Source organism: Phoca vitulina, unplaced genomic scaffold (assembly GCF_004348235.1).
Source record: "Phoca vitulina isolate PV1807 unplaced genomic scaffold, GSC_HSeal_1.0 scaffold26, whole genome shotgun sequence".
Lineage (NCBI taxonomy): Eukaryota > Metazoa > Chordata > Mammalia > Carnivora > Phocidae > Phoca > Phoca vitulina.
Genome location: NW_022589729.1, coordinates 9,278,704 through 9,292,662, shown reverse-complemented (window position 1 = coordinate 9,292,662; position 13,959 = coordinate 9,278,704). Strand labels below are relative to the sequence as shown.

Below are 13,959 nucleotides of genomic sequence, written 5' to 3'. Positions count from 1 at the left end.
AGTTGTTGCTTCCTGGGTACAGAAACAGAGAAACAAGTTAAACCCAACCAGAGAAAGAGAGGAAAGACATCTTGATCTCCTATGGGCCTTCATTTGATATGCCTGGGTTTGAGGCAGCGTCTGCTCAAAGCAGAGACAGCCGGCCCGGCACTGCATGAGAGCACCCTTAATTCAGCTCGCGGTAATCTCCTGCACAATTACCTCTCCTGAATGAAACCATCTTGGGTATGGAGAAAAGTACGGAGGACAGTGACTTAATTTTTTGATTAAAAAAAAAAAGGAGCGAGAGAAAGAAAATGATTTATAATAAGTCCATGGGAACATTCTGTACCTATCTCTTTTCTGATTAGAGAGGTGGCATGGAGCCTGGCTCATTAGGCAGAAGTAATGAGCCAGTCTATATGCCATCTCTAATTAGAGAAAAGATACAGTAGGTACAACTGTACCTATAAATTGATAGAATAAAGACAAAAATTATTTTAAAGTACCTTTTCCCTTGTAGCACTCTGATGCCCAAATCTTAAGGAGAAAATTGTAATAAAAAACTAAGCAACATTTGAAATAAACCCTTTCCAATGATATGTTTTCTAATCAGAAATTAAATTTATTTTTACATAGTTTAAAAACAAATATCATATTCAGTCCCCACTGTCCTTTTGAAGCACTCATTCAACATTTAGTGTACTGAAGAAGAATAGAAGCAAGTCATTTCAATCCCACAGTGCATAGCAGACTAATTTATAGCACTTTCAGATAGTTTGAGCAACATTTGGTGCAATAAAACACTTTTAGAAGTACTAATGGGGATTAAATATTGAAATAAGGCTCACAAGATTTAATGTTTTATTAAGAAATTCTGCATGCAGAGTACTTTATAAAATTCTCCAATACACTAATTACTCAAACCCAGTTTCTAAATATATAGTTTCCTTCAATTACTTTTTCACATAAGTTTAGTTTGATCGAAGAACATATGCAAATTAAAATAGAGTTATGTCTAGACATTTTGTCTTCTGATCTCTCAACAATTCTATAGAAAGATATCATTATCCCTACTTACAAGAAAATAGGTGTTCAAAAGAGGTTAATAATAGTTGCCACTCAATGAATATTAACTATATGACAAGCAACATATACTACCCACACATGATCTCATATAATTCTTGTTATAGTCCTATAAACTATTTATTAAAACATCATTTCATAGATTAGAAACCTGAGATTTACAAAGGATACATATTTTCATCAAAGGCACACAATGGGATTGGATTTAATTCTAAGTTTTTTGACACCAGGGGTAGGAAATTTAACCACAGAGTTAGAATGTATTTTGAATATCAAAAATACACACCTTTTCTCTATAAACTAGATCATGTCTAGACAACTCAGACCATAGGGCAATGCAAATTGAAATTTTGTATTACTTCAAAATTAGTAACACCTATCACTATCTACATGACAACTCCACAGCCATGACAATTTATGCATTTATTGAAAGTATTTGAAAAAATTGAGTGTCTACCATATACAACTGACAGGATTGTATAACTATTAGAATTAAAATTTAGCAAAGTCACTGGCCTTAATTAAGGTCAATATAAAAATTGATGGTATTTTTATATAATAGAAAATGAAGTTCAAAAACAATACTCAGTATAATTGCATGAAAAAAGAACCAACAAATACATAGAACTAAGTCTTACAAATGAGTGAGACTTCTGGACAAAAAATTAACAACATTGCTGGAAGAAATTAAGAAATGCATTATATTCATGGATTGGAAGATCTGATATCATATAGATGCCCATTTTCCCAAAATTGAGTTAATGATTCAAATCCCAGCAGAATTTTTGTGAAAATTGTAAAACCACTTCTCAAATTCATATAATAGCCAAGAAAATATTAAAAGGAAAAAGAGTTCAAAAATTAAATACTTTCAGATTTTAAGACTTTTATAAAACTACAGTTATGAAAACTAAATATTTTGATTCAAGTACAGGCAAACAAATCACTGGAACAAAATAGAGAGCTCAGAAACAAACCCATCTTCACATATACAGGTATATGATTTGTGACAATTACCATGCACTGCAAGGTAGTGAAGAAATGATCTGTTTAATGAAAATGGTTCTGGGTCAATTAAATATTCAGGTGAGAAATAAAAAATTAATCTTGACCCCTACCTTATACCACACCCAAAAATAAATTCAGATAGAAAACAGACCTAAATTTGAGAGGTAAAATAATGGCATTTCTAACTAAAACGTAGAAGGAATATCTCCATGAGATCAGGGTTTGCAAAGATTTCCTAAACAGGACATAAAAAATACTAAGTATAAAAGAAAAATTAGTAAATTGGACTTCATTAAAATTAGGAACTTCTGTTGATTAAAAAATACCATTAAGTGTTCAGCAACTACAGTGTGCCAGATTCTAGAAAAACAGTAATGCTTTTCATGCATAGACTCTTTTGATCCTCACAATGGAACTGTAATGTCATCATCATCATTTTAAATTTGGGGTAACTAAAAGAATACTAGAACTCTAATTCAAAAGGATACATGCACCCCATGTTTATAGCAGCTTTATTTACAATAGCCAAGGTATGGAAGCAGCTGAAGTGTCCATTGATTCATGAATGGATAAAGAACATGTGAGATACACACACACACATACATATATACACACAATGGAATAATATTCAGCCATAAAAAGAATGAAATCTTGCCATTTGCAACAACATGGATGGAACTAGAGAGTATAATGCTAAGTGAAATAAGTCAGTCAGAAAAAGACAAATACCATATGATTTTACTCATATGTGGAATTTAAGAAACAAAACAAATGAGCAAAAGTTAAAAAAAAAATAAGAGAGAGAGGCAAATCAAGAAACAGACTCTTAATTATAGAGAACAAACTGATCGTTACCAGAGGGGAGGGGGTGGGGGGGTGAGTTAAATAGATGATGGGGATCAAGGAGTGCACTTGTCGTGATAAGCACAGGGTGATGCATGAAAATGTTGAATCACTATATTATACACCTGAAACTAATATAACACTGTATGTTAACTAAGTGGAATTAAAATAAAAACTTAAAAAATACATAAATTAAATAAATTTGGGGTTACTACATTTTAGAGTCATTAAAAAGTTGTTCCAAGTCACATGGCTACTGAGTGAAGAGAGGGGATTTGAATCCAGGCAGACTGACACCAAAGTTTAAGGTCTTAAGGAACTGTGCAGACAATTGTTCAAATGCATATGTAGGTATATATGTGTGTCGGCATGGACTACACCGATATAGAAACAGAGGTATAGAAATATAGACATATATAGTGATTTCTAGCAAATAACTGCTAATAATATTGAAATATTAGGAATAATCCAAATGCTCATTAATAGGAGATTGTTTTAAAGTTCTTGTTCCAGATATACAATTGTGCACAATGAAGCCATTTTAAATGAGAAGGCATATTAACATGGAATGTTGTCCATAACATTTGGAGGGAAAGTATTTATTTTTAGAGGGCTCAGAGAAAGCATATGTATTATAATTTCATTTTTGGAAAATTATAATTATAACCGTATCTCCAGCAATATGTACTAAAATTCTGGAAGGGTATAAAAAAGTTAGCTGTGTCTATAAAGGTAGAAAAATGTAAAATATTTTTTATTCCATAGAGTTCTGTATTGTGTGAATTTTATTATAATGAGTATTTATTATTTAATAATATAATAATTCCATTTTTAAAGTGCAGGTGATTTATAGACAATTGTGCTAATTATTTCAAGATAATTCTAAATTCAATTTCTGTTTTTATTCAGGATGTAGTGTATAGTATCTTTTAAACCTATATGGCCTGTTTTTATGGCAGGAAGATATGAACACCATAAATCCAGCTTATTATTGTTGAATATTATTTTTTAGTCTCCAATACTCTAAGTCCTACTTTAAAATTCAAACCAAAAAAAATGAGAAAATATAGTTTATCATTCATTGTTCTTATTTAAAAATTGATCTTAATAGGTTACCATTTAATTTTAAAGTTTCCCTAGTATAGTGGGTTGAAGAGTGATCTCCAAAATGTATGTCCACCTGGAACCTGAGATTGTGACCTTATTTGAAAATAGGGTCTTTGCATATATAATGAAGGATCTGGAAAGAAAAGCATATAGGATGGAGGGGGGTGAAAAATTTAACCACAAGTCCTCTTAGAAGAGAAGGGAAGAGGACACGGAGGAGAAGGTCATGTGAACATGGAAGCAAAGATTGGGTCTGTGCAGTTACAAGCCAAGGAGCACTATGGACTTCCAGAAGCCAGAAAGAGAGGCACAGAACTGATTGGAACCTCCAGAAGAAAAACGACACTGCAAACCCTTGATTTCAGATTTATAGGCTCCAGAACTGTGGGAAGAGGACACATATCTGCTGTATTAAGTCCACCCAGTTGCTGCTAATTTGTGGCAGCAGCCCTAGGAAACAAATAAACCTAGATATTTTAAAATATTATTTTTGACACTTTCTTTAGTAATACTGTAATTGGATAAAATAATTTTCTGAAGTCAGAATCTTACCATTTAAACTCTGTCCTATTTGTGTAGTACCAGAGGCAAAATCTATAATTGAACCACTTAGAGTTCTTGCATCAAATGCTGTATTATCCTCCTCCAAACCATTGATGAAGAAACTGATTTTTGTCTGATGCACCTGCAAGAAATTATCACCATTATTATTTTAATTGTGTAACCTTGTATTTTATAATAACTACATTTCAGCAGTCTTTCTCAAGTTAATTTCCTACTTCACTACTTTCTTCAGTTGGAAAGACTGAAAACAATTTATTTTAATGGCTCAATGATATATCTGTGTGTTTGTATATCTAGATATGAACCTACATATTATAGTTTTGTGCTGTGATATCTACCAGGGTATTCACAGGTATATATAACTATTTGTCCCATATATTTAAGCAGCTCTGACGGCCATGCCTTCATAACTTTTTTGAGAATATGTTGTTCCTTTAGATACTACATTTGTTACAACCATATTTGGAAATAAACAGAAATGAATACAAAAGGTAGAAATATTCAAAGCTAGATATACCAAAAATGTATAATATATGGATATAATACAATTTAAGTTGTTAATAGGAAATGTTTCTTGTAAATATTTCCTTTATTAGTGTTGGTACCATAGTTGGTGATATTCAGCTGTATTTATTTCCCCAATACAGAATATAAAAATTTGACAAAAATATTCTAGGCTAATTAATCTGACAACCTAACAACTCTCTACATCAGGGATCAACAAACTTTTTCTGTAAACAGGCAGAGAATAAATACTGTTTATCTGCAAGCCAAGTGATTTGATTTTGTGGTCCAAATGGTCCGGGTCACAACTGCTCATCTCTGCTATTGTAATAGGACAGCAACCAGAAACAATACACATGTGAATGAGCATGGATGTGTTCCAGAGAAATTTTATTAAAATATTTGACCAGGGCGCCTGCATGGCTCAGCCAGTTAAGCATCTGCCTTCAGCTCAGGTCATGATCTCGGGGTCCTGGGATCAAGCTCTGTGACGGGCTCCCTGCTCAGAGGGGAGCCTGCATCTCCCTCTCCCTGTCCCCCTCCCCTCGCTCATGTTCTACCTCTCTCTCTCAAATAAAATCTTTTAAAAAAATAATAAATAAAATAATAAAACATTCAACCAACCAGATTTGTTCCAGGAGTCGTGGCTAGATGATCCCTCAATTACATTATAATTGTGAAATTATGAAATTTTATTTGTGTGCAGTGATACCTGAATAGTCAATTCAAACAGTTACTCAGACTACTTCATGGATGGTATCTATACAAAATCTTCAATGATTGCATATATTTCTGAATAAACTGATCAGCTGTTTGATATCAACTTTAGTATCAACAAACAGTCCTGTTCAAGTGCTTTTAACTTGAATGTACAGGGAATCCCTGGTGCTCTAGCCAAGGGGCTGAAATGGCAAACAAAACATGAGGGGGGGAGTAGGGATAGGTGAAAGAGAGAAATACAATGTCTTGCAGTTGAAAGGCTAGATGCTAACATTTTAATTAAAAATACAATGAAATCATAGCATTCAAAATGCTATTCTCCTAAAACTTCCTCACAATAACTGATGAAAGTAGGCCATTCTCCAACATCTTTAGATCATTATGTGAGTGAGTGACTGTCTGACTTTTCAACAGCCCTCTCTCTCCAAGCAAGCAAACAAACCAATCAACTAATCCTGGGAGTTAACAACATGATTACTTGGGAATATTAATTCTTCAAAAAGTTATTCCATATAGCTTTTCTCCATACTATCTAATCTGCTTTTATTAAAACCATGTAGTTCTTTAAGTCTACCGACCCCATGTTACATTTTACTTAATTCTAAAACAAAGCCTTGACATAAAGACCCAAAACCACACACCAGCTCCTTGTGGGCCCGCATATATACCTCTCGGCTGGGTCGTAGGGCTGCATTTTTTTTGCAACCCATTTTTTACAGCCTGTTACTGTCATTTGGTGTTTGACTGTTATCATTATAAAAGATACAGGCTTTTCTACTTTGTTATTTGTAGCATTATCTCATGTTTTACAACATCTTTGTGCAACATGCAGGCACATGAAATATAACTAGTGAAAAGTTCTCGATGGTATTAATGCATAAAAAAGAATGTGGTTCCATCTCTACTGTCTTTACCCAGCCAAAAGCTGATGAACAGCCAATTTTCCTTTATCACATTAGCACAGCCATGAGGGAAACACATTTGTTCTAGTCAGCTACACTAAAGATACTATTACCAATCTAACATATACATGTTTTATATCAGCTGTATTCTCAGAGCATGAGAGAGCCAACAATATATTAACACTTGCATGACAGTTTATTTAAGAAAAGAAAATTGTCTCTGTAGAGGGACAGAAGTTAGAAATGTATGGCTAAAGCTCAGTGTCACTGGTCTAATAAAGGTAATAATTCTTAGGCTTTCTTTATAGCAGGTAACACTCCTGTGACAGTTCTGTCATATCATTCAAATAAAAATGTTGTCTTTTACAAGTTTAAGTGCACCTTTATTTTGAGTCAGATAGAAAGCATGTTTTTGATTTTCTATATTCACTGTATTATATCTGTAGTCAAGAGTTCAGGACCTTCTTTTCTTCTTTTTTTTTTTTTTTATCAACTCATCACATATTTGCTTAGTAGAAGGATTCAGTGTCACTTGCAGTGAATTCTGGAAGGATGTTTTCACTTTGTTGGTACTTACGAAATGATTAATGATGATCTCAAGCCACTCTCTTCTCTTGTCCCCTCCCCTATCAACCACCTTTCTATAAATAAGATTAAATCTTCTTTGGTGCTCTGTACCATGTTTTATATTCCAAGATTCTCTTAACTACTTTGCAATTCTGGTCTGGGGCCCCATCACACTGGAACCGTGAAGATGCAGGTAGCTCTTGGCAATAGCTCATTCTGATGATCCCCTTGCCAGTTATCTGGAGGAATAGGAATATGTGTGGTGGAATTTCTGATTTGCGACAAGAAAGCCTTCTGCTGAAGTAAACTTCACACCCATCTCATTTTCCACCTCTCGGGGATTAGAGGAGTTTGTACGTGTTTATTGGTGTGGCTTGAAGGAACGAATTGGCCAAGCCAGTAGCAGTGGTAGAAAAGCCTTAAATCCCCTCATAAGACATTCAAAAAACACATTGGAAAGAAGATAGAGGGGAGCAGGTCATTCTCGACCCTTCATTCTCCTGAGGTTTTATATTTCATTTTAATGATTTTTTTGGGGGGGGTCAAATTTGTGTCCCTATGGTAGTCTGTGCTCATTCCTTTGAGCACAAGAGTGTATTAGTTGTTTTTTGTTGCTGTTGTTTTAAGTAGAACTCCGGACCATTTTCATGCCTGATTAGATGGGGGTGTAATTCAAAATTCCAGAAAGTCACACAATAGCTGAGAAGCTACCAAGAAAAAAATTCAATCAAGTCCACCTGGAGTATCATAACTATCATCAGCTGTTCCACTGAAATGCCAAATCTTTGTTGCTTTTCTGCTCCTGCCGGCCACCAACAACCAAAAGAAAGTACTGACTGAGGCTAGGAAATATGCAGAATACCTGTGCTAACTTCCTCACCAGAGAAATCCTTTTCTTGTTGCTTATATTCTTCTAATTTCATTTTAATTCAATAAAGCAGGAAGCCAGTACTCACATTTCCCCTATAAATTATAAATAAAGAAAATAAAGTCATGATCCTTTTTCCCAAGGCACTTATATGTATGAATAATTTTAATAGACTAGTGTTTGCATCACTATAAATGATGACGGTTGTTTTTGACTTAAGTACTGATTTAGTGCGGTTAATAAAGTGTTGTCTTTTTCGAAGAGTTGCTTTGAGAAGTTGTGCCTCAATCCATTCATGTATGGTGTATAATATAATTTTGGCCCTTTCCTATGGGACTTGTCTTTTCAGAACCAACTTACAAGCCTCCCAGAAATACCAGTTTCATTAATTTAACGGGTCTCATTTTAAAGCAAAACCATTTTAAGAATTTTGAATAATACCTTTTTTATAGATTTAATATAAAGTGATTTGGCAACATATCTTGAATTCAAATTTACCCTCAAAAGATGATGATGGATGATACAAATATAAAGATCATTTTGAATATTAAGAAATTCAGACAAAAAAGAAAACTACTGTGATATGAATCTGAAGGGAAAACTTTGTGGAAGAAACATGTCTTGGACTTTCTGAAATAGAAATTGCCCTAAAATAGAATTTCTATTTCTAGGTTAAAAAAGGCTTTGCAAAAAAGCATCCATAATTTTTTAAGCATAAGGAAGGCAATTTATTCTGAAAACTCCATAAGATTATTTTAAAATATCATAGGTATGTTTTGTTCCCTTACCTGAGCACATGTGGAATGTCCCTCTTACTGCTTACCATCTTAAACCAAAAGTTTTCTGAGGTTCTTCCTTACTCATCCCATCCAATTTGATTTCTAACTAATCACCAAGAGCCAACTTCATCTAACTGGAGATGTCTCCTCACTGTCCGATGATCACACAGTGCTTAATTCCATCTCCATGCTTTGTCCAAGATATTTCTATGGGAATAACCTTGCTACTGTCTTTCACTTACCTAAATTTTTAGTATTTTTCAAACATATCTCAAGTCCTGCATCTTTCAATAATCCTTTTCCAGCTACTTCAGCATTATAAAAGTGTTCACATTTATAGAGAAATCAGCATGTTGGGCATTAAAATTGTTATGTGTATTTTCTCTGTTTATCCTTACAACAATCCAAGGAAGGTTTGTTATTTTATCTCTATATTAAAGGTAATGAAACTGAATCACAGAGAATTGAAAACAAGAAGGTTACAATATTCAAGGTCACATAGAAAGGTTGATGGGTTCCAGAGGCTGTTCAAACCGATTTTTATTAGTCAGTTACACCCAGTTAGCATTTCGAAGTAACAGCCGTCTCATGTGTCAGACCCATCTAGTTTCTGCTAGAACTCCACTCAGCGATGATTTCGGCTTCACGTCAAACACCTCCCACAATGAGAAGGGTAACAACCCCGATGAACTACATAATCACTTGTCATATTCCTGACACTTTGCTGAATGCTCTACTTACATTACCTTGCTGAGTTCTCAGATTGCCCTTCTGCAGCGCTACTACCCCCAAAATAAGGACGCTGAGTTTTAAGTGCTCCAGTGTCCCCCTTCTGCAGACTTGGGGAACCTTTCATCTTTGAACAGCTTTTACTATTATAAATGATTAAGCTGAAAAAGATCTCCTTATAACTTTAATTCATAGTTCCCAGCTCTAACTATTGAAACCACACCAGACAAATCCAATACCAATCCCTTTCCCATGTGAGAGCTCACAGATGTAAAGAAAGATGGCGTTTTCTCCTAACTCCTAAGTCTTCTTCAGGATAAATGTGCTTCGTTTCTGTTGCGTTCTAAATATGACATGGTTTGGGGTCTCTCTCTTCTTAAAACGTGGCTCTCTTCTTAAGTACTGCAATCTCTACATGTGATTTGACTTGCCAAACTGAAACAGGATTATCACCTTAATATAATCCAAAATTGCATGCTAGATTTTTGGCAATGACATCACGCAGCTAAAATTGATAAATTAAGTTGAGCTGACTACTCACTAAAATACTAAGTCTTTTCTTTCTTACATACTGCTTAAAACACATCCACCCCATCTTGTATTTATGCAGTTAGTTTCATGGACCCAAGGACAGAAATTTATATTTATCCATGTTACATTTCATCTTGTTAGATTCAGCCCATTGCTCCAGGCTGTCAAAATCTTTTTGGATGCTCTGTCTGTCATCAATGTATTTACCATCCTCCAAGATTTGTGTCATTTGCAAATTTGATGAGCGTGCCCTAAGTGCTGGGCAGAAGCTCAATAAATACTAATTGATTGATTGACTAATTGATACTCCAAAAATAAAACCACCAACACAATCTACACTGTTACAATTCTAAGCGATGAAGGCACCATTTTCTAACAGATAAATGTGTCATATAAGGATTCATCACCTTTGCAGAGTGTCCTTGTTTACTAACATGAATTTTTATATAATTATAAACAGTCTAGTCTATTAAATATTCCCTATTGAGCCACATTTATACAAACAATATGAATAAAAGAGGTGAGGCAATTATTCTGGGAAGGCTGATTTGGCAGAAATTAATCACTTGGGTTGCCCTCAAATATTTGGAATGTGCATGTGTTCCCACAACTAGTTTGATTCACTAAATAACTGCTTATATTTTCATTCCCTTTGACCATATGAAAGATTCTACAGGAAAATGACTTTATACACAGATAAGTTCCTCAAAAATTTTTCTTGTTTTTGTTTCTACTTTTCATTTTCCATGAGCTCATATGTTTTATTGCAACACTTACTCCTCTCCCCTCCTCCCATCTTCCCATCCCCTCATCCCATCCCTGTGCCCTATACCCATACACACACTTTGCTTTTCTTTCCTCTCTGAGTAACTCAGACAAGCCAGGCCCTTGAAGTAGTCTATGCCTCAACATATTACATTTTCACTCTAGGTATGATGCTTTGGATTTGCTAGTTTCCCCTTCATATCTATTAAAGCTCTCTGTTTACTACAACCTCATACAAACATGCCTCCAACTAAATCCATCTCTAAAAATTTAACATAGGAACATAACCGGTTTTCTTCATCCTATCTTGACTGGATGGGAAACTCTCATGGCCACTTCCTCCCAAACTGTTAAATTACTCTCTTTCTCTTTTAAAAAAAAAAGACAGAAAAAAAAACTATTAGCTTACAGATATGTGTTGGAAAAATCAGCCAGTGGTCTGATTTATTGTTGATTTCCTAGGGCATGGGGATAGAGCCAGCCCATTTTCTGTAGATACTGGCTAGGAACATTTCATGTACAATTCCACATTTAAGAATGCTTTCAGTGGGGCACCTGGGTGGCTCAGTTGGTTAAGCGACTGCCTTCGGCTCAGGTCATGATCCTGGAGTCCCAGGATCGAGTCCCACATCGGGCTCCCTGCTCAGCGGGGGGTCTGCTTCTCCCTCTGACCCTCTTCCCTCTCATGGTCTCTGTCTCTCATTCTCTCTCTCAAATAAATAAATAAAATCTTAAAAAAAAAAGAATGCTTTCAGTGTACAGATGATCACACTATTTTACACTCTTAATTATCTCACTATCTCATTGGTTCCCTTTTCTATTTTATCTATACAAAACAGAGGACTTCCAAAAAGTAACTAGAATTAGCTGTAAAATACCCTAGTAACCGTTCAGTATTTTATACCCCAAAATCTAGAAGTTATTTGTTATAACTATAATTTCCTCTCCTTAAAACTAAGTCAACTTATTTTGTCTTCCATGTTTAGCAAGGAAACTGATCATCACATCTTTCATTAAAAGCCATAGCTTTAAAAAACAAACAAACATAGCTTTTTTGAGAATGGTTCTACTGTTTGAATATTTAATGAGCATATTATGATATGCTAAGTGTTATGCTATACATAAGAGATATATAAAACACAGGTCTTTTCTATAAGGAATTTACAATCTGTAACGAAAATGGGCCTATAAAAATTCTTCCAATGCAATGTGGCAAATGCAATAAAATAATATGAATAAAATGCTTGGGGACAAGGATGAGAAACAGAAATAATCTTAGCATTCTGCTTCTCCAAATACTTCCCCATTTCTCTTGTTCCCACAACAGTGGTACCTCCCAAATGAGTTGTCTATATGTGCTTTGTCCTGTGTCTCTTTTCTTATTCTCTCTGTAATACAGTTCAATTAGTTTGTTTCTACTACTTAAAAAAACTGTCTCAAAATGACAGGTAAGTTGCAAGAACAGTATATTTTTTTTCTGAAACATTTGAGATTAAATTTCTGACATATCCCATTATCCCTGAATACTGTAGTGTATTTGCTCTTAAAAAAAGACATTCTTCTACATAACCACAATACAATCATCAAAATCAGAAAACTAACATTGACACAGCCTTACTATCTTATCTTCAGACCAATTCAAGTTTTGCCAATTGTTCCAAAAATGTCCCTTACAGATAAAAAAAAATCTAGTCCAGAATCACATGTTGCATATAGTTATCATGATTCTTAGGTTTTTGATCTGGAACAATTCTTCTAGCTTTCCTTGACTTTCATAATCTTAACACTGTTGAAGACCACTGTCATTTTGTAGGTTGCCTCTCAATTTGGGTGTGTCTGTTTCCTCAGGATTAGATGCAGGTCATTCAGTGATCATTACATTTTATCATGTATTATATAATTTCTATTTGTTCCATTATTGATAACTTTAATCTGTATGAATAAACTGGTATCTGTCAGGCTTCTGCACTGTAAAAATACACAGTTTCTCTTTGCAACTAATAAGCATTTTGTGAGCAGATACTCAGAGACTGTATAAATATCCTGTTTCTAATTAAGCTTTCATTGTTTACATTTATTTCTATGCAGACTCGTGAATCTGTATGTTATTCAGTGGGATATAATACTCCCAATATGTATTTCAATGCTCAAGTTGTTCCACATTGAGACAATGGAGGACTCATGAAGATGGATTCTGTGTCATATTGACATGTCCTCATAATTCTTTAAGCATCCTCTTGCTTTCTGATACAAAATATTCCAGGATCATCTTTACTTCCCTGCCCTAGCACCAGATATTTCTCCAAGAAATTCTGGTTTCTTTCTTTTTTAAGATTTTATTTATTTATTTAAGAGAGAGAGAGAGAGAAAGTGCAAGAGAACACGAGCAGGGGAGAGGGTCAGAAGAAGAGGAAGAAGCAGACTCCCCACTGAGCAGGGAGTCCAACTCAGGGCTCAATACCAAGACCCCAGGATCATGACCTGAGCCAAAGGCAAACACTTAACCAACTAAGCCACCCAGGCACCCCGAAATTCTGGTTTCTTAAGTGATCAGTGACATTGAGGAACAAAGATCATTGCTAAGTATATCATACTGTTTGGTTGCTATTCTCCCAGACCCTCCCTCTCCCTCTCAGTGGATAGAAGTAGGGACTATGAAGATGATAGATAGATAAATGATAGATAGATAGATAGATAGATAGATAGATAGATAGATAGATAGATGATAGATAGGTAGATGATAGATGAATAGGCAGACAGACACAGATATTAGGTATACACATACATACACATTTGCTTCTATGTTGTTTCTACATCTATGTATATATGCTTGCGTGCACACACACACATATATGAAGTGAGATTACACTGATAAATTCACTTCTAATCTAACACTCTTCATTCTGATTTTCTCTTTCCATATTTATAACTCCTTTTTCTGAAAGGGAGAAACCTACCTCCCCTTACCCTCAATAGGTGTACCAATTTGATGAATTCTCCTATACAT

General features: G+C 34.7%; 1 protein-coding gene across 1 annotated transcript in view; it reads right to left on the bottom strand.

Moving 5' to 3' along the window:
* The window catches only part of USH2A (usherin), a 682,897-nt gene that overhangs the window by 636,832 nt on the left and 32,106 nt on the right, over positions 1–13,959 (bottom strand). The window contains exon 3 of the mRNA XM_032422367.1: positions 4,576–4,708. Within this exon, the coding sequence (XP_032278258.1) occupies positions 4,576–4,708 (133 nt within the window). The remainder of the gene's footprint in view (positions 1–4,575; positions 4,709–13,959) is intronic.